General features: G+C 42.5%; 1 protein-coding gene and 1 pseudogene across 1 annotated transcript in view; one reads left to right on the top strand and one right to left on the bottom strand.

The window, feature by feature from the left end:
* Positions 1-3,889: 3,889 nt before the first annotated feature.
* Positions 3,890-24,290, bottom strand: part of CDH13 (cadherin 13) — a gene marked incomplete at its 5' end in the record, with an annotated part of 1,173,335 nt that continues 1,152,934 nt past the window's right edge. Inside the window, 3 exon segments of the mRNA NM_001133193.1 lie at positions 3,890-5,013; positions 16,527-16,745; positions 19,783-20,016. Coding sequence (NP_001126665.1) covers positions 5,006-5,013; positions 16,527-16,745; positions 19,783-20,016 — 461 coding nt within the window. The 3' untranslated portion in view covers positions 3,890-5,005.
* LOC129050978 (U2 spliceosomal RNA) lies at positions 22,014-22,129 on the top strand (annotated as a pseudogene).

The raw sequence follows: 24,290 nt of genomic DNA, 5'->3' as shown, positions 1-24,290 counted from the left end.
TGTGATGATAGCAACATAGTATGAGAGAGAGGACATTTTTCCGCTTACTTAATTTGATGAGTATCTAAATTATTTCTGCTTAAATTATAGACTTACTCTTAAATTATATAATTGAAGTTCTTATCTGAAACCCTCATACACACATCCATTTCCACCATTTTTTGCTGTCTCTCTATATCTTGTATATGCTTTCGTATGAACACAGTCACAACTGCAGAATTTTTTCAATAGTGGGCTAATCTATTAGCAATAGGAAATATAGTAAGGGTAACACATTGGATATAGTGAAAGAATTGTTAATTGCATTAGATGAACCATTTTGAAAGCATTTTATCATTAGACGGTGAAAAGTATAAAATCTCAACAGTCAGTTAAGGAGAGAAGATGAAGGTCTTTATGAAAGATGTAGCCAGATTATTAGATTATTATTCTTAGTATTTGGTAAACAGAAAAGGTAGGTGGCTTTTTCAGTGCTTGGGTTTCCTGTTGGTGTGATTTACCCTGTTGACTCATGTTTAAGGCAGCTACACGTAAACAGATTTATGGGCTACCTTTACAAAATCAGCAACTACTTAGAGATCCTTTAGAATTTGCCTCTTTGAATAATCTATAGCAAAGCACAGTGCAAGCCCTTTGAGACCCCACCCCACTTTCTCCCTCAGTTTTCTCTCCCTTCAGTTGGTTTGGTAGGGAATGAGTACTCTGGAGTTCATAAATTTCCTTTTTTTTTTTTTTGACGGGGTCTTGCTCTGGTGCCCAGGCTGGAGTGCAATGGCTAACTGCAAACTCTGCCTTCTGGGTTCAAGCGAGTCTCCTGCCTCAGCCTCCTGAGTAGCTGGGATTTCAGGTGCGCACCACCACACCCAGCTAATTTTTGTATTTTTTAGTAGAGATGGGGTTTCACCATGCTGGCCAGGCTGGTCTTGAACTCCTGACCTTAAGTGATCCACCCGCCTCTGCCTCCCAAAGGGCTGGGATTACAGGCATGAGTCACCATGCCCAGCTACTTTTGATTAACTGAGATGTTAAATTAATCTAGGAGAAGCCCCTCATCTACCTGCTAACAAGTCATGGAAGGGAAGGGGCAAATAATTATTTTATCTTGCACAGGAAAAATTTCTAAGGTCTCAATATTAATTTAGAACGATGTTAACATTTTTTTTTAACAGAAAGCTTTCAGATTGAAGAAGTATAGCACGAACTTAATAGTAGGTAACAGAAGATACTGTTAGTAAAAGGTACTTAATAGTAAAGGGTACCTCATAGTAAAAGGTACTGTTGCTTAACAGTAAGTTGGTCTAGCCGCATAGTCATGCTAATGGAGGCTTCAAACTAGGGTCTTCCGGTCTGCAGTAGGCATTTGTCTGGTTTTGCTCCTGGGTTGAGAGTGGCATTGTGATGTTGTCGGAAGAACATGAACCCTGGAGCCAGATAGCCTGAGGTTTGGTTCTGGAGGCCACTTACCTTGGGCAAGCCATTCGATTTTTCTGAGCCTCAGCCTTCTTTATCTGTAAGTTGGAGAAGATAGTAGTACTTGCCTCATATGTTACTGGAGGGATTAATGAGTTACTATCTATAAGGATTTTGTACAGTGTGGGCACATAATAAGCAGTTGATAAATATAAACCATTATTATAATTATTAATCACCTTTTTGGTACCATGTTCATACACCCCCCTAGGAAAATTGTAGACTCCTTTCCTCAGAATCATCTGGAGAGCTTGTGCCTGGGTGCAACTGCACTAAATCCAGGATCAAACACAGACTTGTTAAAAATTTTTTAGTTGTCACATCTTAAGATTAAGACCCAGTGTATTTATTTGGGTAAAATGCAATTTGAGCTACTCTATGAGTGTGATGGTAGATGGTTGTTCCATTTATCAGACTGTTTTAAATGACATTCTGAAACTCTGGAATGAGCTATCAAAATTTCTAACGATGTTCTTTAAGAGCCAAAGTCTTATTTGATACCTACCATGAAATCTGGCTGGATTTATTTCGTTATAATGCTTAGATTTGCTGGTGTCGGCCAAGAGGCATAGCAGGTATATCTGCCTGGAAAGATGCTCATTTGGAGAGAACTGGCAGTACTGAAGGTGACTTTTATTAAAATTAGAAAATGTGTGCATATTCTTATTAAAACAAATTATCCAAAATAATTAATTTATCGTATGTAAAATGAGGGAGAAAATGTGATTTTTAATCAGCTAAGTTGGTTGAGTATTAATAAAAAGAAGTGAAGGTGTGACTGTTTGCTCAGTGGAAATAAAACCCTCAGACCTGTGCTCAGTAATTGGGAAAAGCAATTTCTGCTTCTTACTTAACTTCATTTTTTAACAAGTTGGACTCAGATAAAATGCATAGGTAATAATGAAATAACATTTTGATTCTACTATGGTTTTCAGTAAACAATGTAATATATTCCAGCAAGTTAACAAAACATTCTAAGATGCAGGAAATGCTACCACTTTGGCCTGTAAGAATTGGTTTATTTTTCTTTTTTTCTGGAAAGTATTAGGAGGAACATGACAGAAGTATCCCTGTCCTGATTAGAACTGTGGGGACAGAGAATATGTTTAAATAAGGGAAAGTTGAGGCATATTCTATTTATTAATGAAGTGTGCACTTTACTCCTATTTTTCTGAATTTTCAGCCAAGTTAAGCTTCTGGTTAGGTTTGCAAAGTGCAGGAGAGCTTACTGGCTTGAGAGGAAAGGAGTCGTCTTGGATTTGTTTCCTTCAGTGAATGGCCACTCAGCTGCTGTGTTTCTCCCTGCAGGTGGCTGAAGTTTATGTTGGAGGGTGACTTCCTGATTGCCAGTTAGCATATGTGTCCGGCTACCAGCCGCCTGACTGGCTGAGGGTGCTCTTGGTTTGTTCAAGGGTGAACGTTCTCCCCCTGCCTTGCAGGAAGAGAGGAGCAAGGTGCGCCAGGGAGACGCGTGATAGTGCCCTATAAAGCCAGTAGAGGAAATCTTGTGAAGTGTGAATGCACAGGCTTAGATTCCCCTGTCCCTGAGTCGGGGGCATGTGCTCGTGGAGAATGACCCTGTCAAGTTCAAGGTGTGGCATCTCCTGATCCAGCAACAGGATTTGTTCCAGAGAAAAATCTCCAGGTCTTGGGACTGTTGACAGATGGCCGTGACTGTGCTTAATGTGGTCATCAAACTGAGAATGGTCTGTCTCATCTTTGAGTATGCCATTACCCTTATAGCTGATTATGACACCCTCAGATTATATCATGAGGTGGACAAGATGAGTCCATTGCCCATGCTGAGAACTAGTACTTCTGTCTTTATAGACTCACTCACCAACCAGAGAGGTACGACGGACCCCAAATGGTCAGTCAAAAATGTGAACTTGCACTAAGACAAGACCCAGCATCAGTGACATTAGACACAAGATAGAAATCAGAGAAAAGTTACTGTCCAGCAGTTTTAACCACCAATACCCATTTATTTTAATGGAAAAAAAAATCTCTGCATTCTATATGTTCCAAAAGGATTTACCATTGAAACAAATACAATATATGGAATTCTATCTGTATAATTTCACTATAACAAAGACAACATATGACTTCTACTTCCTACAGAAGGCTAACTGAAAGCACAAGTGCAAACATAGATTGCATAAGAAAGCGTGTGTGTGTGCGTGTGCGGTTAAAACCTTTAGTAAGCAACTGCATTAAAATATGCTAAGACACTTACCTTACCCTAGTTCGTGGCGAGCTCTAATAAAAAGCCACAAGCTGTCACTAGTTTTATTTGATAGAAAAATTTGGTGTGAGCTTTGATGATTCATTTACGGTTTATCAACAAGAAGGTAATCTTAGAACAAGCACTAACTTTCCGCTTTTACATGCTCACAGAATACAAATCAGTTACTTTTCATACATAACGAATGTCTTTTATTTTCAGGTTTGCAAACAACGGTAGTCAATTCACACAAAAGGGTACTTTTAAAACTACCTGTATTTACTCTATTTTATGCCTGTATATATGAAACAAACAGAGTGAATGTGCATAAATGTATGTCTGTACATGTGGGTATATATGTGTATACAAGATGGTACCTGTACACCTCTTTGTATGCATGTATGACCTCCATGATGACAGGTGCAGTTGTACATTTACTGAGGAGGGAGAGATTCTCTACCATGATCTGTGTCCCCATAAGAATCAGTGCGACTGTGGATTCAGGACACATACAAATGCAGGTTGGTGCCCATGAAAGAAAACGTCAGCCCTTTTCTTGGCATTTGGTGGTGAAATTGCCTGCTCTGCTCCTCACCGCCTTGGCTCAGGATCACGGCATCAGATGGCAGTGAAAATTGGTTGTAGTCCTCGAACTCAATAAAGAGAAAGGACTTCTTTCTCTGCTCTCCCTCTCTGTGGACCTGCCTGGCTGGTCGTGGCAGCATTCAGACTGAACGGGACAGTGGAGAAGTAGCTTCAGAGCAAAAGTGACAGCTCTGTGGTCTGTCCTCATGCTGACCTTGATGCGGGAGGCCCTGGAGGGTTCAGTTGTCTTAGTTTCCACCCACCTTGCTTAACCTTGCAAGGAAGTATGGCATCAAAACGAGGCTTCTCCAGGATAGTCTGTCTCTATAAATACCGTGTATATGTACATACAGATACTCATACATACACCAATACTAACCCACAGACAAAGCTGGGTGCCTGGAGCACTGGCTAGCGACATGTTAACACACCAGAAAAAGTAGTCATTGTTCCTGCTCCCAGAAGATCAAGCCATATGTCATGATCTTTAAACATTCAGGGAAAATTCAGAGGATTCCATTAATTAAAGGAAGGAGGAAGATGCTGTCAAAATGATGAAGTACAGACTAAGTGAAATTGCAAAGAAAATAAAAACCTGGAACAATTGAGGCCTAGTTGTGAAGTTCGATAGCTGTAAACCGCAATCTTCAGATTTGGATAGATTTTTTTTTTCTTTTTCCTGTTGCTATGGAAACTTGGGAGTCAAGCTTCAGACGTCAGGAGTTCTCACAGACCTGAATAGAGAGGGTTCAGAGTTAAGTCGGGAATATCACCACTCAATTCAAAACATTTTAGCTAAAAACCAGATAAATGACAGGCAAGCTATAATAAACACATTTTAAACATCACACGACTATGGGGGATTTTTTTTTCCTTAAGGATCACATTGGAAGACAGAATGAATAGTTGTGTCATAAAAAGCTGGACTTCTCTGAAAATGCTAATGGTGACTTCAGATGCCAAACATCGCTCAGACCGAGAGCTGCTATTACCACTGTTACCAATGAGCCTTATGTCTTTGTCTCTTAGCACATAGCTTGGCTATTTTATGAGCACGCTATGTATCTTAGAGATTGGTGATTATCCCTTGTATGTATTGACTTCCTGTGACTATATATATATATATATTGACTTAAGGATCACAAGTCACAAAGCAAGATACCTATTGGTGGTTCTTCAAACATGATATGTTTTTATTTTATTTTGAGACAGGGTCTCATTCTGTTGCCCAGGCTGGAGTGCAGTGGTACAATCTTGGCTCACTGCAACCCCTGTCTCCTGGGCTCAAGCGATCCTCCCACCTTAGTCTCTGGAGTAGCTGGGACTACAGGCATGCACCGCCATGCCTGGCTAATTTGTGTATTTTTTGTAGAGATGGAGTTTCTCCATGTTGTCCAGGCTGGTCTTGAACTCCTGGCCTCAAGCGATCCTCCCATCTTGGCTTCCCAAAGTGCTGGGGTTATAGGCTCACCTGTGAGCCACTGCACCAGGCCCAAACATGGTATATCAATTTCCTGTTGCTCCTGTAACAAATGGCCATAAAGTTCAAACAACACAAATCTATTCTCATACAGTTCTGGAAGTCAGAAGACTGAGATGAGTCTTATGGGGCTAAAACCAGTGTTGGCTGGGCTGTGCTCCTTCTGGAGGCTCTAGGAAAGCATCCGTTCCCTTGCCTTTCCTGGCCTCTAAGCGTTGCCTGCATCCCTTGGCTCATGGCCCCTTCCTTCATCTTCAGAGGCAGCACTGCAGCATCTTCTCTTTTTCACCTCTGGCCTCCTTCTGTTTCTGCCATCGCATGGTCTGTTTCTAATTGACTCTTCCTTTGTCCCTCTTATAAGGACTCTGTGATTATATCAGCCTCACCTGGCTAATCCAGAATACTCTCCCCATCTCAAAATCCTTCACTTAGTTACTTCTGAGAAGATTTTTTTTTTTTTTTTGAGACAGTCTCACTTTGTTGCTCAGGCTGAAGTGCATTGGCACAATCTTGGCTCACTGCAACCTCCGCCTCCCAGGTTTGAGCGATTCTCGTGCCTTAGCCTCCTGAGTATCTGGGATGACAGGCGCCTGCCCAAAGTCTCTTTTGCCGTATAAGGTAACATGTTCACAGGTTCCAGGGATTAGGATGAGAAGTACATCTTTGGGGGCCATTACTCAGACAATCACGAAAGTAGCATTGTGTTCCCAGAGGAAAAAAGGCATCTTGTGGCAGACTGTGTTGCAGACTTTGAGAATGTCACTCATGTAGAAAACTTCACAGAAAGAGATATCAGCATAGTGTGCGTTCAAGAGCCTGTCTTCCCAGCGCCTGCTCGTGGCTCCTCCTTATGGCCAGCTGGGGGGCTGGCTCCAATGTGGAGTCTGTCACTCTGCTCAACTCAGCAATGTTGGCTGGGAGAGGCTCTGGCTCTAGGATGCTCAGATCCAGTTTCAAAATGAGGCATGTTTTTGCCTGCATTTTTCTTTTATTGCCACCTTACTCCTCGCAAGCACGTTTTGTCTGTGCAATTCCAGCAGAAGGCGTGAATTCCAGCCCAGGACTAACAGTTCATGAAATTGAGTAAACTATTGTGTCTACAGTAATAGTTGCCAAAGCCCTTCCTCACTCTCAGGCTTCTGTTACAGTCTTGCTCCATCGAAAGAAGGAAAAAAGAAAGGAATTAATCAGTCTACAAGTGCTGTGTACTCATTTATCTGAACTTTGTTCTCACTCCTACTGATACCCTATTCCTGCCTCCATCCAAAAGCGCCCACTGAAGACAGGCTGCCCTCTGCTCAGAACTTCAGATGTTTTGAGGCACTCTTTTCATTTTTACAATGATTAGGTCTCATTTATACCCCATGCTGCAAGACAGTTGTAAAATATGAACTATTTTTGCAAAAGCCTATTAGGAAGAATGTTAAGATGTTGTTTTGGGTTGGATACATATTGCTCTTTATTGTTTTAAATTGGCAAAAGCCATTGATGTTGTCAGGGTGGTGGAACGTCTCCACTTTCTGTGTCTGATTTTGGTTAGAGAGCAGAGTGGAGTTTCTCAGCCTCAGCACTACTGACATTTGGGGTTGGATAATTCTTTGTGGGGGGTGCTGTTGTGTGTATGGGAGGACACTTAGCAGCACCCTTACCCTCCACCCACTAGATGCCACTAGTGGTGTCCTGCCAGGCATAATAATCAAAATGTCTCTAGACATTTCAGCTGTCTCCTGGGAGGCAAATTAGTTAAAAACAACAACAACAACAACAACAACAACAACAGCAAAACAGTTTTGGCTGCATAAAATCCACTAAATAGGCTCCAACCTCTTCTTTTCAAATTAGAGTCTCAAATTCCTGTTTTAAGTCAATTTAGATGATAACATAAGTGATTTGTCCCAGGGCTATTGAGATGATTACTTGAGGAAATTTATTTAATTTATGTAAAGCCCTTAGCTTGCATGTGCAAGGTGCATGGAAAGCCTCCAAGAATCAACTGTCATTGTCCATAATGTCATGTCACTTTAAGGGGCCACAGCTCCTCTGCAAAGCATGACTGCGGCCGTCTGCAGGCCGAGGACAGCCCACTCTGCCTGGGTTTAATGGCTTTGTAGGCCCTGTGTTTGTCCATAATACGTTTCACAATAGAAAGGAACAAAATACTGATACACTTTAAGAAATTCTAGAAAAGACAAAACCATTATTAGAGAAAGCAGATAAATGAGAGCCTGGATTGCGGAAAGGGGATCAAGAGCAAAGGAAACTGTATTTTGACTAGGGTGTGGTATAAAATTCTGTACACTTACCAAAATGCATCAAACTGTACACTTGCAATGGATGCATTTTGTTTTATGCAAACAATACATTGAAAAATAAAATTTTAAAAGTGTTTAGTGGTTATCTTTTGCTCATCTTGGCTTTTTTTCTTTTTTTTTGAGACAAAGTCTTGCTCTGTTGCCCAGGCTGGAGTGCAATGGCGCAATCTTGGCTCACTGCAATCTCCAGCTCCTGGGTTCAAGCGATTCTCCTGCCTCAGCTTCCTGAGTAGCTGGGATTATAGGCGTGTGCCACCACACGCAGCTAATTTTTGTATTTTTAGTAGAGACGGGGTTTCACCACATTGGTCAGGCTGATCTTGAATGCCTGACCTCGTGATCCGCCCACCTCGGCCTCCCAAAGTGCTGGGATTACAGGTGTGAGCCACCCTGCCCAGCCAGGCATGCATATTTTATTTTTATTTTTATTTTTTTGAGATGGAGTCTCACTCTGTCCTACAGGCTGGAGTACAGTGGCATGATCTCAGCTTATTGCACCCTCTGCCTCCCAAGCTCACTCGATTCTCCTGCCTCAGCCTCCCGAGTACCTGGGATTACAGGTGTGTGGCACCATGCCCAGGTAATTTTTATAGCTTTAGTAGGGATGAGTTTCACCATGTCGGTCAGGCTGGTCTCGAATTCCTGACCTCAGGTGATCGGCCCACCTAGGCTTCCGAAAGTGTTGGGATTACAGAAGTGAGCCACGGTGCCTGGTCCACATTTTGTTTAATGTTAATTTTTAGCTGACATGGGGTGGGGCTTTTTTTTCTTTTTTTCAGAGATGGGGGTCTCACTATGTTGCCCAGGCTGGTCTCAAACTCCTAGCCTCATCCAATCCTCCCACCTCAGTCTCCCAAAGTGCTGGGATTATAGGCATGAGCCACTGTGCCCTGCCCACTCACCTCTTTAAATTTCTTTATTGTGTCTGAGTTTGTCTACCTCTTACCCCCCATATAGAGACATTTAATTTTGGTGTTTGTTAAGATAGTTCACCTGATCTGTCCTTTTACATTCTTGCTAATACTGGTTAATTAAGCCTAAAGCAACAGTCAGAAACGGTTTCCCGACAAGTTCTTTTTTTGAGACTTGCCATACCATACAAAGTCGTGCTAGAAAAACCACAGAAACAGCTTAATGGCAATGCCGACTTGCTTCACTGGGAGGGTGCTAGGGGAAGAATTACACATCCGCTTCATGCCACTGACACGCACTTTATACAACAACAACTGGGCCAGGCGCGGTGGCTCACGCCTGTAATCCCAGCACTTTGGGAGGCCGAGGCAGGCGGATCATGAGGTCAGGAGTTCCAGACCATCCTGGCTAACACGGTGAAACCCCATGTCTACTAAAAATACAAAAACAAAATTAGCCAGGCGTGGTGGCGGGCGCCTGTAGTCTCAGCTACTTGGGAGGCTGAGGCAGGAGAATGGCGTGAACCCGGGAGGTGGAGCTTGCAGTGAGCAGAGAACGCGCCACTGCACTCCAGCCTGGGTGACACAGCAAGACTTTGTCAAAAAAAACAAAAAAAACAAACTGACAGTAAAAATCATCTCATTTTTATTTTTTATTACTTTCAATATCAATAGTTTTATTTCCTTTATTTTCAGATGTCAAAGAAGGAAATGCAGATCCTTCAGTTCAACTGTCAGTTGCAGTAAAGCCACCTACAGGATCAGATCATACTAAATTGAAATGTTGTTATTATCCTTTTCCATAAGGGAGGCAGTCAATGGTGAATGCTGGCCTCACTGATTACTCGCCTGGGGACCTTTCTGAGGATCAGTTTTCTCATCTAGAAAATGGGACAACTGACAGACCACTGAAGAAAATACAGAAAACGGCCCCCAAACATCAGCATGTTTGGTTGCTGCTAGTCTACTTGGATCTGAGTATTTTTTCTTGCCATGAGTGTGACGTGATTATCTTCTCCTACATCACACTGAAGTTTTATGAACGATGCTTTGAAGCGGGAAGGGCCAGAGAGTTAATATTTTCGGCTTCTTGGGCCAGGTGGTCTCAGTGGCAGCTACTCAGCTCTGCCACTGCAGCAGAGAACAGCCACAGGCGATATGGAAATGATAGGCGTGGCTGTGTTCCAATAAAACTTTATTTACAAAAATGGGCAGTAGGCCAGATTTGGTCTGTGTCTTAGACTTTGCTGACCCTGCTTTAAAGAAACATCAAAGAGATTCTACCAGCTGATTTCCTTGCTCCCAAAATTCTTGTAAGGACTATGGCTGAGTTAGGAAGTTATGTACTTTGAAAGCTAATTTCAGGCCTGGCGTGGTGGCTCATGCCTGTAATCCCAGCACTTAGGGAGGCTGAGGCGGGTGGATCACTTGAGGTCAGGAGTTTCAGACCAGCCTGGCCAACATGGCAAAACCCTGTCTGTACTAAAAATACAAAAAAATTAGCTGGGTATGGTGGCAGGCACCTGTAATCCCAGCTACTTAGGAGGCTGAGGCAGGAGAATCACTTGAACCTGGGAGGTGGAGGTTGCAGTGAGCCGAAATCGCGCCCTTGCACTCCAGCCTGGGTGACAGAGTGAGACTCAGTCTCAAAAAAAAAAAAAAAAAGAAAGCTACTAATTTCAGTGTTTTTTGAAATCACCCTCCTCCTTCTCCAATCCTTGCTTAAGGGTTTAAGCTCACTTCTGTGCAGCCTCTTCTCAATGTCATATAAATGGCAGCACACGTGGGTCGGCCACTTTGATGTCTGCTTTCATGCGTTTTAGTGGTTGGGCACTGGTGGTTACCTGTTCCTGCTACCTCTGACCCAGATTCTTACATGTCTTATTATGTCCGACCCTTTTTGGTTAGGAAGAATGTCTTGGACTAGGTATATAATAAAACATAAATCATGACATTTGGCAGGCATCTCTAACATTTAAACGAACAAAATTAGAAAATTTTACGCCTTTTATACATGACCAGACCAAGTGTGTTTTTGAAGGTAAGTGGTAACACCTGTTTTTAACTGTTTTTTGGGGGCTGAAACTACCTGTCTTTGTGCAGCAAACCATTGGAGTGTCAACTGAGTACTTTCCAGATACACAGGGAGATCCAGAGTTTCATTTTGGGAATAATTTCGACTTTACCTACAGGTGCCCCTACTTACAGTGGGATACAATCATGTGATGCTAGATGGGATGGCTCCCCTTAGATGAGCACATAAAGCACATTTGGTATTTCACAGCTAGTGTACCTATGTCTGTCTTTTATCAATGATATCAACTGTGAAGCAATTCTTTAGGGATTATTGGGCAATTCTGCCTTAGATTAACTTGACCCAAGAGCTCAGTTGAGAGATGAGAAGTGGGAAATCCTTGGGAATCTGCTCATGATTGACATCTGTAGATCAGGAGTCTCAAAGTGAGGACCACAAGAAAATCTCTTGTTGGTAAGAAAAAAATACTGCCAAGTCTTTTTTTTTTTAACCTAAAAAAAAAAAAAATTCAATGTTTACTAATACTTAATATGTGGAATGTTGGTAGCAGAATGTGTAATATTATAAAAATGTTGTATAAAAATAGCCAAACACTGGGTTTTGAGCTAGAGGCCCCTGTCACCTGGGATATTGACGCCATAGGTTGGATAGGCCTGGAAATCTGTATTTTAACAAGCAGGGGCACAGCGGCTCTGGTCTCCATTTAAAACACTCATTTCCAGTCCGGAGTAGCTGACCCATGAGCAGGGTCCTGCAGTGACTTCGTTCTTCAAAGAGATGTCACGGAGTCAGGCTTTGATGTCCAGAAATTGGATTTACAGAGGGCAATGTGTGATGTGATCCCCTTAATTGTCTTCTTTCTGGGTACAAACACATGTGTGCACACAAACATACATGTACATGTGTATATGAATTCCCACTACACACACATAGAATTTTTATCTCTTTGCAATCACATAGGAAGTACTGCTCTCCAATTTATCCAAACTCTGTTATACTTGAGTTCCAATTGCTCCTGGATCTCTGCAAGGGTTGTTTTTTGCTCTGTTGCTTAGGCTGGAGTGCAGTGGTGTGATCTCGGCTCACTGCAACCTCTGCCTGGCAGGTTCAAGCGATTCTCCTGCCTCAGCCTCCCGAATAGCTGGGATTATAGGTGCTTGCCACCACGCCTTGCTAATTTTTGTATTTTTAGTGGAGACGGGGTTTCGCCATGTTGGCCAGGCTGGTCTTGAACTCCTGACCTCAAGTGATCTGCCTGCCTTGGCCTCCCAAAGTGGTGGGATTACAGGGGTGAGCCACTGCACCCGGCTGCAAGCATTGCTTATAGAGCAGTGGCTTCTGAGTGCTGGTCTTTGGGCAGTGCTGGGCTTGTGGTCTGTCTAGCACTCACTCCAGAAGCTGGTGGAAAATGGAGATCTCTTACTGTAGTAGTGCTGGTCATAGTAAATGGTTCCAATGTGTCTGCTGATAAGGGAATCCACTGCACAGTATTCAAATGACAGGATCCTCCAGCAGTAGCAATAAATGGAGCAGAGTGGGGTTCAGCCAAGGAAGGCTGTGGGCTGACTCTAACCTCAAGTCCGTGTTTGGCTAGCTCCCAGGCAAAGAAGGGTTTTCACGTTTTTAAAGGGTGGTACAAAAGACAGAAACAAACAAACAAAAAAACAATAAGGATGAATATGTGACAGAGACTAATATGGCCCACAAAGCCATCTGGCCCTTTACAGAAAAAATTTGCTGAATGCTGATTTAGAGCAACGTGGACCGACCTTGTGAATGTAACACAGGTAGGAAGAAAAGTAAGTCGCAGAATGGTATGCCCAATATAATATGAATTACAGGAGGTTTTACAAACTGCACAGAATAGAACTGTATGTGTTATGTGTGAATGTGTGTGCGTGTGTGTATGTGTGAGTTTGTGTGTAGTAAAAGGATAAAACATCTGGACACACACATGAATAGCTAATTCATGGTGGCTATTGTTTCTGAGGAGAGAGAACAGAAAATAAAATTGGGCAGAGAAACATAGGCAATTTTACCTTTGCCTGTAATATTTTATTTTCTGAAGAAAGAGAAAGGAAGGGGCCAGGTGTGGTGACTCACACCTGTAATCCTAGCACTTTGGGAGGCCGAGGCAGGCAGATTACCTGAGGTCAGGGGTTTGAGACGAGCCTGGCCAACATGGTGAAACCTCGTCTCTACTAAAAATACAAAAATTAGCCGGGCATGGTGGTGCATGCCTGTAATCCTAGCTACCTGGGAGGCTGAGGCAGGAGAATCACTTGAACCCAGGAGATGGAGGTTGCAGTAAGCTGAGATGATGCCACTGTACTTCAGCCTGGGTGACAGAGTGAGACTGTCTCAAAAAAAAAAAAAAAAAAAAACAACAACAAATAAATAAAGAAAAGAAAGACAAAGGAAGGAAGAAAAAAAGAACAAAAGAAAAGAGGGAGAAATATGTTTCCTTTCATTTATCCATCTGTCTGTCTATGTATCCGTTCATTCCCATTCTCCAACACCCTATTCCCCAACCTCAAGTCATAATCCAGACCACAAATGAAAGTTTCTAGGGCACTGAGCCCAGGAATTCATATTTTAAAAATGTTTCCTAAGTGGTTCTGATGTGCAACAGCATTTAGGAACTACCACTGCAATTAACATGTTGCTGTTATCACACAGTGGCAATTGTGTACGGCAAGCCAATGAGAAGCTCAGGTCAAATTTAGCGTCAGTTAACTCCATCCTCAACTCTTCCTAGTTGGTTTCTCTTCCTTGTCAAGTTTAACTTCCTGTCTGGTTCACGTTTTAATTCTGTAAGCTTCTGAAACACTTTTTGGAAAGTTGGTGCTATAGAAATTCTCATATGGATGTGTTCTGTCATCTCACTGTACCCTCCTCCCTGGAGGAGGGATGGTGCCAGGTTTTCTGGCACCATCGGTAGCAAACATCTTCATACTTATATTCTTAAATTTACTCTCCTCCACCTGTTTCTTATTGAGTTGTGAACCGAAGGAACCAGCATGTGTTTAGGGTGGGGACAAGATCGGAGGACACTGTTAGAATGTCCAGGAGCCTGTACCTAAATGTTGGAGTCACTCACCAGGACGGTCCTGATTTCCCAGTGTCTTTGGACCACCTGGTGAGGCTTTAAAATGGACAAATGTCTAAGCTGCCCTTCCAGCCATAGGGTAGGGCCCAGGTATGGGTAGCTACGTTTAAGAGTTCCCCAGGTGCTTCTGTTGTGCAGCCAGACTTGAGATCCACCACCGTCTCCCCAGCTGATACTATGCAAGAGTGACTTGCAGGTTGCTAGTGATGACTCAGCAAACCAGGCCCCAGAGAGTATACCCTCATGAAGGGAACATTCCTACACTCTAGAAATCTAGGTCTAGGATATCTGTCAGCAAAGTAAGGGGGCAAACAAGCATAATGTGTTGCTATAAATTCGTGGTATCTGCTATGGTCTGAAGTTTGTGCCCCTCCAAAATTTATATGCTGAAACCTGATCCCCAAGGTGATGGTATTAGGAGGGTGGGCCTTTGGAAAATTAGTGGGTCGGGAAGTCAGTGTCCTCATGGATGGGATGGGATGGGATGAGATGCCCCAGAGAGCTGCCTTGCTTCTCCCATCATGTGAAAATGCAGGGAGAAGGCGCCATATGTGAACCAGAATGTGGGCTTTCACTAGACAATGAATCTGCCAGCATCTTGTTCTTGGACTTCTCAGCCTCCAGAACCATGAGCAATACATTTCTGTTATTTATAAGCCACTCAGTTTATAGTATTTTGTTATAGTAGCCCGAACGGACTAAGACAGTATCCAAACTCCTCTGGACCACCCCTGCTCAATGTTTAGCCCAATTGCTACACAACCGAATTATCCGCACTTTGACAAGGTTTCCTAATTTCTTCTCAGCCCCCAGTCCCATCTCTATCCCTTCATCTGAAATTGTTTCTACTTTACAGAAAAGACTCAGGAGAAGCCTCTGAGGGGCGGCCTCCTGATTTCTCTTTTCTGTCTCTCTTTGCAGAAGATAAAGTTAGAAAGCCAGTGAGATAATTGAGGTTAAGTGAACATTAGCACCTGAGACAGGACGGTGGAGGCAGGGATGGATGGAAAGTGTTGGACCCTTAGACTCTGTTGGGCTTTGCAGTGGGAAGATTGAGAAGGAGACATGGGGGTGATGGTGATGATGATGGTGGTGGTAGAGTCATCAGAGGCAAGTCAGGCAGAGGGGCAGGTCAGGAGGGGAAGATGATATGTTCGCTTTCAGAAATGCCCAGTCTGAAGGGCCCTGAAGGGTCAGTGAGATGCTGTAATGGCTTCTTCTTTCTTTCTTTCTTTTTTTTTTGAGACAGAGTCTCGCTCTGTCGCCCAGGTTGGAGTGCAATGGCATGGTCTCGGCTCACTGAAACCTCCGCCTCCTGGGTTCAAGAGATTCTGCTGCCTCAGCCTCCTGAGTAGCTGAGACTACAGGCATGTGCCACCATGCCTGGCTAATTTTTGTATTTTTAGTAGACACAAGGTTTCACCATGTTGACCAGGCTGGTCTTGGACTCCTGACCTCAAATGATCCAACCACCTTGGCCTCCCAAAGTGGTGGGATTATAGATGTGAGCCACCGTGCCCGGCCCTTCTTTTTCCTTCAACTCACAGGTCGATGCTCTCGCACAGAGCTTTATACACATGAATGTCCAATGTTGTAGTATGTGATTTCCTGGCAGCTCACCACTGTCACTAGGATATAAAACCTTCTGTTTTCTTTTTCTGTCAATTTCCCAACTTCCTAATTCGCAATTACACCGATACTTTCTCAAAAGGTAAGTAGCAAGGCCCAAAAGGCTTTTGGATGGTAACAGTTATATATGAATCACTGCTAAAGTTAACATTGGACTAGTATTTCACAAATAAGGAATATCTGACACATGTATTTATTCATTTTATCCTCACATCTATATTACTTGGCATAATAATTCATTTGTTTAAAATAATGTTTCATTATATTATAGTCATTATTACTAGCCAGTGAAAAAACAGTGTGAATTATGCATTTATCATTTTCCCTGAAGCCCAACCTCCATCCATAAATTCTCACGACTATTCTCAGAAAGTCTCATAATATCTGTGTTAACCTTGCAAAAGATTATTCTGCATAATGTAGAGAGCAACAGGCCTCTGATAGACCAGTTAACTAATCCAGGCGCATTTTCATTAGCTCAAGTTGAGTGGCAGCTGTAGGAAGTTTTGCTTACCACCTAGTTTGCAGGCTAGCAATGAACACCTTTGCACAATTCCTCAGACTGGCTGGCAGGGATTGTTAAGATGCCTTTAAACATTAGTGGGAGCACTTTTACATATAACATGTTCTATCATACAGACATACACTAAAGATGAATGATTCTTCCGGGAAACATCTTCTTGGACAGGTATACGGGAAAACGCTGGCTTCACGAACCCCGTGAAGTTACAATTTCCTGTTTGTTCATGCACTGGAGTTAGGCCAACTTACAAGCTAAGCTGAAGAGGCTGAGGAGCAGGAGTGAGGGCAGGCTGAAGCGCAGGGCCCCCGCCGCGTTGCAGTCCACTTTGGAATTCCTGCAGGAGCACACTTGTACCCTGAGATCTGTGATATTCGTCATGGGTGGTTTCCCTGAATCTGTCACCATGATGGGCAGGTTGTAGTTTGCTTTGTTCAGATTTTGAAGAAGGCTTACCAGGGCATGTGTATCTGTAAAGGCAAGGAGGGTTCTGGTGAGAGCGGATGAGATTTTTCCAATAAAAGAGTGAGGTTTTGGTGACTAAAATCACACCAAACAGGCATTGCATTTTCATTTATAATCGTGCGAATGCTTAAATTTAAATTCATTAACATCAAGTGAAAATACCAGTTCAGATCCTCAGTGGCACCTGCCACATTCCAAGTGCCCAGAAGCCACACGTGGCTGGTGGCTCCTGTAATGAACAGCACAGAGACAGAGTCTTTCCATCACCAGAGTTCTGTGCCTCGGCACCATTATAATCACCTTCAAGGAGAGCTCCTTTCATGAAGATGATTGATTACCAAGAACTCCTCCCTGCAAATTTATTACACGAAAAAGCCATCTTGACAAAGACTGTGTTCCACATCTAGAAAGCTAAGGTGAAAATCCACCTGCTCTCAGTGTGGGCAGGACCCTGATGTGTTATCATGGAGATGGGTTCTATAGCCTACGTTATTTGTCTTTAGTTTTTTTTTTGTTTTTGTTTTGAGACAGGGTCTCACTCTGTTGCCCAGCCTGGAGGGCAGTGGTGCAATCTTGGCTCATTGCAACCTCCGCATCCTGGGTTCAAACGATTCTCCTGCCTCAGCCTCCCGAGTAGCTGGGATTACAGGCACACACTACCATGTCCAGCTAATTTTCGTATTTTTAATAGTGATGGGGTTTCACCATATTGGCCATGCTGGTCTCAAACTCCTGACCTCAGGTGATCTGCCTGCCTCGGCCTCCCAAAATGCTGGGATTACAGGTGTGAGCCACTGAGTCCAGCCTTGTTTTTATTTTTTTTTTAATCAATCCTCAGTCCACAGCTCTACATTTGGGTGGGAACCCGCAACATAGAGACTGGATCTTTAAGCTTCCCCTCTACTTCCCTAATGTCATGTGCGGTGGCAATAGCCACCATCACCCAGGCCCCTGGGTGACACTTGGCAGTGGCTGCACCAGCTGGCCTATTCTTTAGCCTTGGGATAAAGTCACTCACATGATTAGGGGCATATGTATTTTTAAATGCCCCTTTCTGGGAATAAACAGGGCTAAATATTCAGAAAAAAAAGTGTGAGACAACAAAATCATTTAGAAGGCATTTATCTATTAGGTAAAACCAGGAGAAAAAACAAGAGTGTAATGACAGGGAAATAAAAATAGATGAAGCATGATCATTACCAGAAGGTGACAGCAGCAGCAATGACTAATGTGATGGTCACCTAGTGAGATGGCAGATTAAATCAAACAGCATTTTCCCATCTTCCTTGAGCAGAGGATACACTCTTTTTTTTTTTTTTTTTTAAATTTAAGTTCCGGGGTACATGAGCAGGATGTGCAGGTTTGTTACATAGGTAAACGTGTGCCATGGTGGTTTGCTGCACAAATCATCCCATCACCTAGGTATTAAGCCCCACATGCACTGGCTATTTATCCTGATGCTCACCCCCCTCTGCACCCTCCCAAAAAAGAAACTCTTGAATGAGAAAGTTCCAATTGGAAAGAACTGGAGATGATTATTCAAATCGGCTATAGCCATAAAAACTAGCAAATAAAACACTAACCCCTCAAACAAGAGAAGGTCTGTTTTAATTAAAAATAATCAGTATAACAGAATTCATTATTTAAAAAGCAATAAAATAGACAAATAGGCAAATAGAATCAATAACAAGCAAAAGGCACTAATAAAATGAGATATGAGATAGGGCTATAACAATAGATATGAGATTTTTAAATAGAAAATGTTATGCACAATTGTACAATACATTTGCAAAACCTAAGGAAATGGGTAATTCTCTGTCTCCCTCAAAAGTTCTGCCACTGATATAAGAAGTGGGAACCCTGACGGGGTCAACAGCAGGATAAGTATATTATTGAAGACATAGTGTCTAATGTCTTTCTTTTTCTTTTTTCTTTTACTTTATTGGAAGACAAGGTGAACTTGGTAGTTAGTTTACATTTGGGGAAGAAAGTGGGTGAGATTGTGGATATAGGGATATTCCATATTAATATGTTGGTGTTTCAGTCTTAATAAGGCAAGTGATAGAAGTTGGGTTAAGTTTTGAATTCCACCTGCCTATGTGGAAGGACTTGTGGGAGGAGACATTGCTTGCAAGTGTTATAAAGGAGAAAGAAGATGCATGGAAGAAGACATCAAAGTCAATGATGGCCAAAGATTTGAAAAAAAACCCAAGGTCATCATTAGACCAAGTCAAGTCTGAGGACGTCTGCAGCATACTATGGAAGGTTGCAGGTTGAAGACTATAAAGATTCTTATCCTAGCGCTTTTCTTTCCTTTAGGCTTTTATGGCAGCAGGTATACCATGAAAAGTCTCTCCAATGCGCTAGTGAAAGTTAATGTTAACCCAGTTCTCTGTCTCTGAGATTGGAAAGACAGCTGAGCCAAGAGATAGCTGGGGAGAAGCAGAGACTCCTGTCTTTTGAAGGCCTGATACTGGGCAGGCTGGCCAATATTCTTTCTAAGCTAGCTACAAACAAAGAATCTGTGGAGTTTAATTAAAAGAAAAAAGGAAGAGAAAGAGGAAGAACAAAGAATCACAGTCTTGTAGCTGGGAACTCTGGGATGGCAGAAACTACAGATTAGTTAAGAGAAAGTTCACTATTGGGTGATGGGGACAGTAAAAGCCTAGATTTCACCACTATGCAATGTATGTATGTAAAAACCTGCAGTTGTGCACCCTAAATATATGAAAATTTTAAAGAGAGAATATTGGAGTTATACTAAATAGTGTATGTAGCAGACGAGTTAGGATATACAACACAGGGTGTACAGTATAGAAAACATCAGAGAGGAAGCAGAAGAGAAAATGTCTATGTTTGAAACAGATATCCAATATTGCATTTGTTTGTTGGTGGGAAAATTGTCAGTATTTATAATATGCCAATAACTTAAAATGAACCAAATGAGAATACACGAGAGAACAGCCGAGAAAGAGCATTTTGGGAAAGAGAAACTAAATTGAAAGCTGGAAGAATAGGGAGAAATGCTTTAGCCAGACTTACTGTTGATCTTGGAGATCTTCCAGACTTTATCAGGAACAGCTTGTTTGTGGATTTCAAATTTGAAAGGATCTGTATTCGGGTGAAGATCCTTATCTGATGCACCCAAAATGACTACACTGAGGTTTTTGGCATCATCACAGACTTCAGCTACTGTGGGGTAAATGAAGGGGGCATTGTCGTTCACGTCCTCCAGGGTTATCAGCAAAGTCCCAGTGCCCGTAGCAGGAGGGTTGCCTGTGGGAAAAAGGGAAGATATTGGTATGCAACTGGTATATGCAAGAGCAATTTACCATAGTACTTTTTGCATTGTAAACTTAGTATATTTTGCAGTTATTTTATTTTTTTGAGACAGGGTCTCACTCTATCACCCAGACTGGAATGCAGTGGTGTGATCATGGCTCACTGCAGCCACAACCTCCTGGGCTCAAGCAATCCTATCACCTCAGTATCCCAAGTAGCTGGGACCACAGGCACACGCCACCACACCTGGCTAATTTTATTTTTTTTTAGCGTTTGCATCTAAGAGGATAATTTTTGTATTTTTTGTAGAGACGGAGCCTCACTATGTTACCCAGGCTGATTTCAAACTCCTGGCCTCAAGCAATCCTCCTGCCTCAGATACCCAAATTGTTGTGATCACAGGTGTGAGCCACCATGTCCAGCCCATTTCTCAGTTATTATTAATAGTTGCAAACAAGACTAACCATAATAGATTTTTTTTGGTATAAAGTTTAGTGGTTTACAAAGCCCTTTATCATATATAAGAGTTTTTTTTTTTTTTTTTTTTTTTGAGACGGGGTCTCACCCCGTCTCCTGAGCTGGAGTGCAATGGCGCGATCTCCACTCACTGCAACCTCCGCCTCCCAGGTTCAAGCGATTCCTGTGCCTCAGCCTTCCGAGCAGCTGGGACTACAGGCGCCCGCCATCATGCCCAGCTAATTTTTTTGTAGTTTTAGTAGAGATGGGGTTTTGCTGTGTTGGCCAGGCTGGTCTCAAACTCCTGACCTTGTGATCCGCCTGCCTCGGCCTCCCAAAGTGCTGGGATTACAGGCATGAGCCACCGTGCCTGGCCTTAAGACTTTTGATTGAAGTTCTTTAGGCTTAATACTTTACCCTTAGAGTACCAAGCTTCTGACACACACTGAAAAGTCATTCTCACACGCTGAAATCTATTCAAAGAATGGAGATAAATATGACTTTTCCTCACTTATCAAATTAAATCTTTTACATAAGTCGCCAGGTATTCACACATGTGGTGGTAGGGGGAGGATGGAGTCTCCATGAGAGATGGCCATGGTTTCACTGCTGTAGCTCTACTCTAACTAGGGAGTTGACTAAAGAGGGAAAGATTAAATCCGAGACATTTTTTTCTGGGGGTGAAAAAGGGTCTCAGATGGCTGATGGTGCCACTGGGGGCTTGGATGGCTGACCGTGCTGGACAGGACATACTTAGGAAGCTGGGTTAGTGATGAGAAATGATATCACTAGCTGGCTACAGGGGCATAGAAGCAATCATCATATAATCTTTGGGCCTTATTTTTAAAGCCTTGTTTTTTTCCTAATATTTCAGCTACTTCCTGAAATATTTTTCATTTTAGGAAATACTATTTTAAGATAATGGCCCTCATAATCACCAATCTAATAACGTCTTTCTTTTCTTTCTTTCTTTTTTTTTTTTTTTGAGACAGAGTCTTGCCCTGTCGCCCAGGCTGGAGTGCAGTGGTGCGGTCTCGGCTCACTGCAACCTCTGCTTCCTGGGTTCAAGTGATTCTCATGCCTCAGCCACCCAAGTAGCTGGGATTACAGGTGTGCACCACAATGCCCAGCTAATTTTTGTATTTTTAGTAGAGACGGGGTTTCACCATGTTGGTCAGGCTGGTCTCAAACACCTGACTTCAAGTGATCCACCCGACTCGGCCTCCCAAAGTGTTGGGATTACAGGCATGAGCCATTGTGCCCAGCCCTAATAATGTATTTCACTTAAAGAAACGGTGTTTAATGTTAATAAAACTCAGCTTGCCTTTATTTTTCTCTGAATTCATTTTTAATCATTTGTGCATTAGAGGTTTGCTCTTGGGACAAACCATTTGTTAGTAGTTTCTAATTTTCTGCAAGAAAGGTTAGAGCCAAATTCATAGGTCACACATTTTAAGTATACAGATTTGTCTTATTCCCAAAAGAATTTGAAGCACCTCTAAAATTACAGCACCATAATTTTATACAGTAGTACAATCGTTTCTTGGCCTCTTGGCTAAGATGAAGTACAGATCTGTTCTTATCAGTTTAATAAACTAATACTATAGAGTACTAATCTAACCTATGGCTTTCTTTTATTTTTCTAATCCTTATTTTCACTTAGCCAGATTTCCAAGTATAATTTTATTTTATCTTGTACTATATTTATGTTTTGAAACGCATATTAAGTTTGCAGTTAGGCTATCAGGTTACATGGGGGTTAGAAGGGTAGTGAGTATTTGAAGTTGACATACAAGACGCAGGCAAGTCCTAGCAAAGAAGCAAGGAGACCTCTTTAGATGCAGACAGCTTATTACTCAGACAGTAAAAGCAGGTGTGGGCATGGTGGCCTTGGTGCAGGTCATGGCAGAATAAAAGGGACTGGACAACTGCAAGAGAAAGAAGGGATGTTGCTGTAGAGCCAATTCCAAGCTGCTTCTCAGCAGTTTTACAGCAGCAGCTGTGTCCTGAGAGGGGCAGGCAGAAAGCCCCTGCACCTCATAGAACCCGGAAGGCAATGAGAAACTGGCTGGGGGACCGCAGGGTGTTCTGCCAAGACTCAGAGCAGCTGCAGGTCACACCCTCCCAATGTGGCTCTACATGCAAAGTCATGGGGTGCCGTGGTGGAGCTGCTGCTCCAGAGCTGAGGGCACTGAGGATGGCATGGGCTCCTGGAGGGCCTTGAGTAGCATCACAAGGGGCTGGTACCAATTCCACAGAGTGCACGAGGCCACCAGAGGCTTTCTGGAAAGGCAGTGATCCAGGAACAATCTGATCTGACTTATTTTCAGAAAGCACACAATTGTATTGACAGGAAATGTGAGAACCCGCAGGCAGGCGGGCCAGCCATGGATGAAGACAGGCATGATGTGTGCAGCTCGAGCAGGAAACCAGTGTCTTTTCATGGTGATCAAGCACTCAGACAAGGCTGCCCGAAGAAGAGCAGAGTGCAGTGGGAAGTGGGAAGACCAGCAGTTCAGCCTTGATTGTGCTAACGGCCCCTTGAATTCAATACACCTGTGCAGATGTGTGCAGCTTGGCGGAAGTGCCCAGGCTGAGTTAGGGGTTGGGAAGTCATCAACACATTGATGGCTTTGAAACTTCTCTAACAAAGTGGTTACCTAAGGTGAAAGCTCAGAATGCCAGAGGGGTGGAATACGGAATCCTGAGAGACCCCAAAGTTTAAAGAGCAGATGCTAGTTTTGCGGGAGATAATTGGAAGAGGAGTCAATGACCCATAATTAAATGTGTCATGACCCCTACGAGGATAAGAAGTAAAGAGAAGTAATGGGATTTTGCAAGGAGAATGTTACTGGTGATATTTTTGGAAGAGGTTTCTGTTAACGGGGAAAAAACCAGCTTAAAGGAAGCTGAGCAGTGAGTCATGAAGAAGTGCGAGCCGATAATCTTTAGCGGGGCTAGTAGAAATTTAAATATATCAACACCCAAAGACAGCTACAGAGTAAACATTCAAATAAATGTCTGCTAAAATAGCAACACAAATGCAATTAATCATTTGAAGGATGGCTATTTCTAATGGTGGCATATCATCAACTTTTGTTAGAGCGCAAACTCAAAAGAAATGCATAATTACTTTGGTTTTTCACTGTCAGCTTTAGTCGTTTAGTTAAATTTCTTTATTGAAAAATTATTTTTCTCTTTTTATTGAACTAATTGAATATCTCAGAAGAATCCATTATGTTTTTTCACTCTGAATATATTATGAAGCCAAGTCCTTTGGTAGAATGGATGAGAAGGCATTATGAGCATTTGAAATATGGCCATAAGAATTGCCTTTTGTGAACTTAATTATACTACTGTCTTCAATTTCCCATGTGTTATTCCCAGGCCAGGTGGGTGATGTCATTTTCTGAAGTCAGTAAGATGAGTTTGTTACTTTGGGCAATGAGTTAAAGACAAGATTCACAAAATCCTGAGGGAAAGAGCCTCTCTCAGTTTCTGTGCACAGGATAGAGAAAAATCACATCCAAAATTCAGGTGAAATTCAAAATTTCAAAATTCCTCACAAGCCCATTTGGCTCCAATCATTTCTGGGGCCCAGGAAATAGAGGGGCTTCTAAGTATTCTCTAGATTTTCAGCAAAAATCCCTCACCCCTCTGTTCCTCTTTCCATCAGCAGCCTCCACCACCATGGAACCACTCATAACCAAGAATCAAAACCAAGGCACAGTCAAGATGGGGTCCCTCCTTTATGAATTTTCTCTTTCTTTTCTTTTCCTTCTTTCTTTTTTTCTTTTCTTTTTCTTTTTTTT

Source organism: Pongo abelii, chromosome 18 (genome assembly GCF_028885655.2).
Source record: "Pongo abelii isolate AG06213 chromosome 18, NHGRI_mPonAbe1-v2.0_pri, whole genome shotgun sequence".
NCBI classification, from domain to species: Eukaryota; Metazoa; Chordata; class Mammalia; order Primates; family Hominidae; genus Pongo; species Pongo abelii.
Note: the sequence above shows the minus strand (reverse complement) of the source record. Positions and strands in the feature narration are given on the sequence as shown.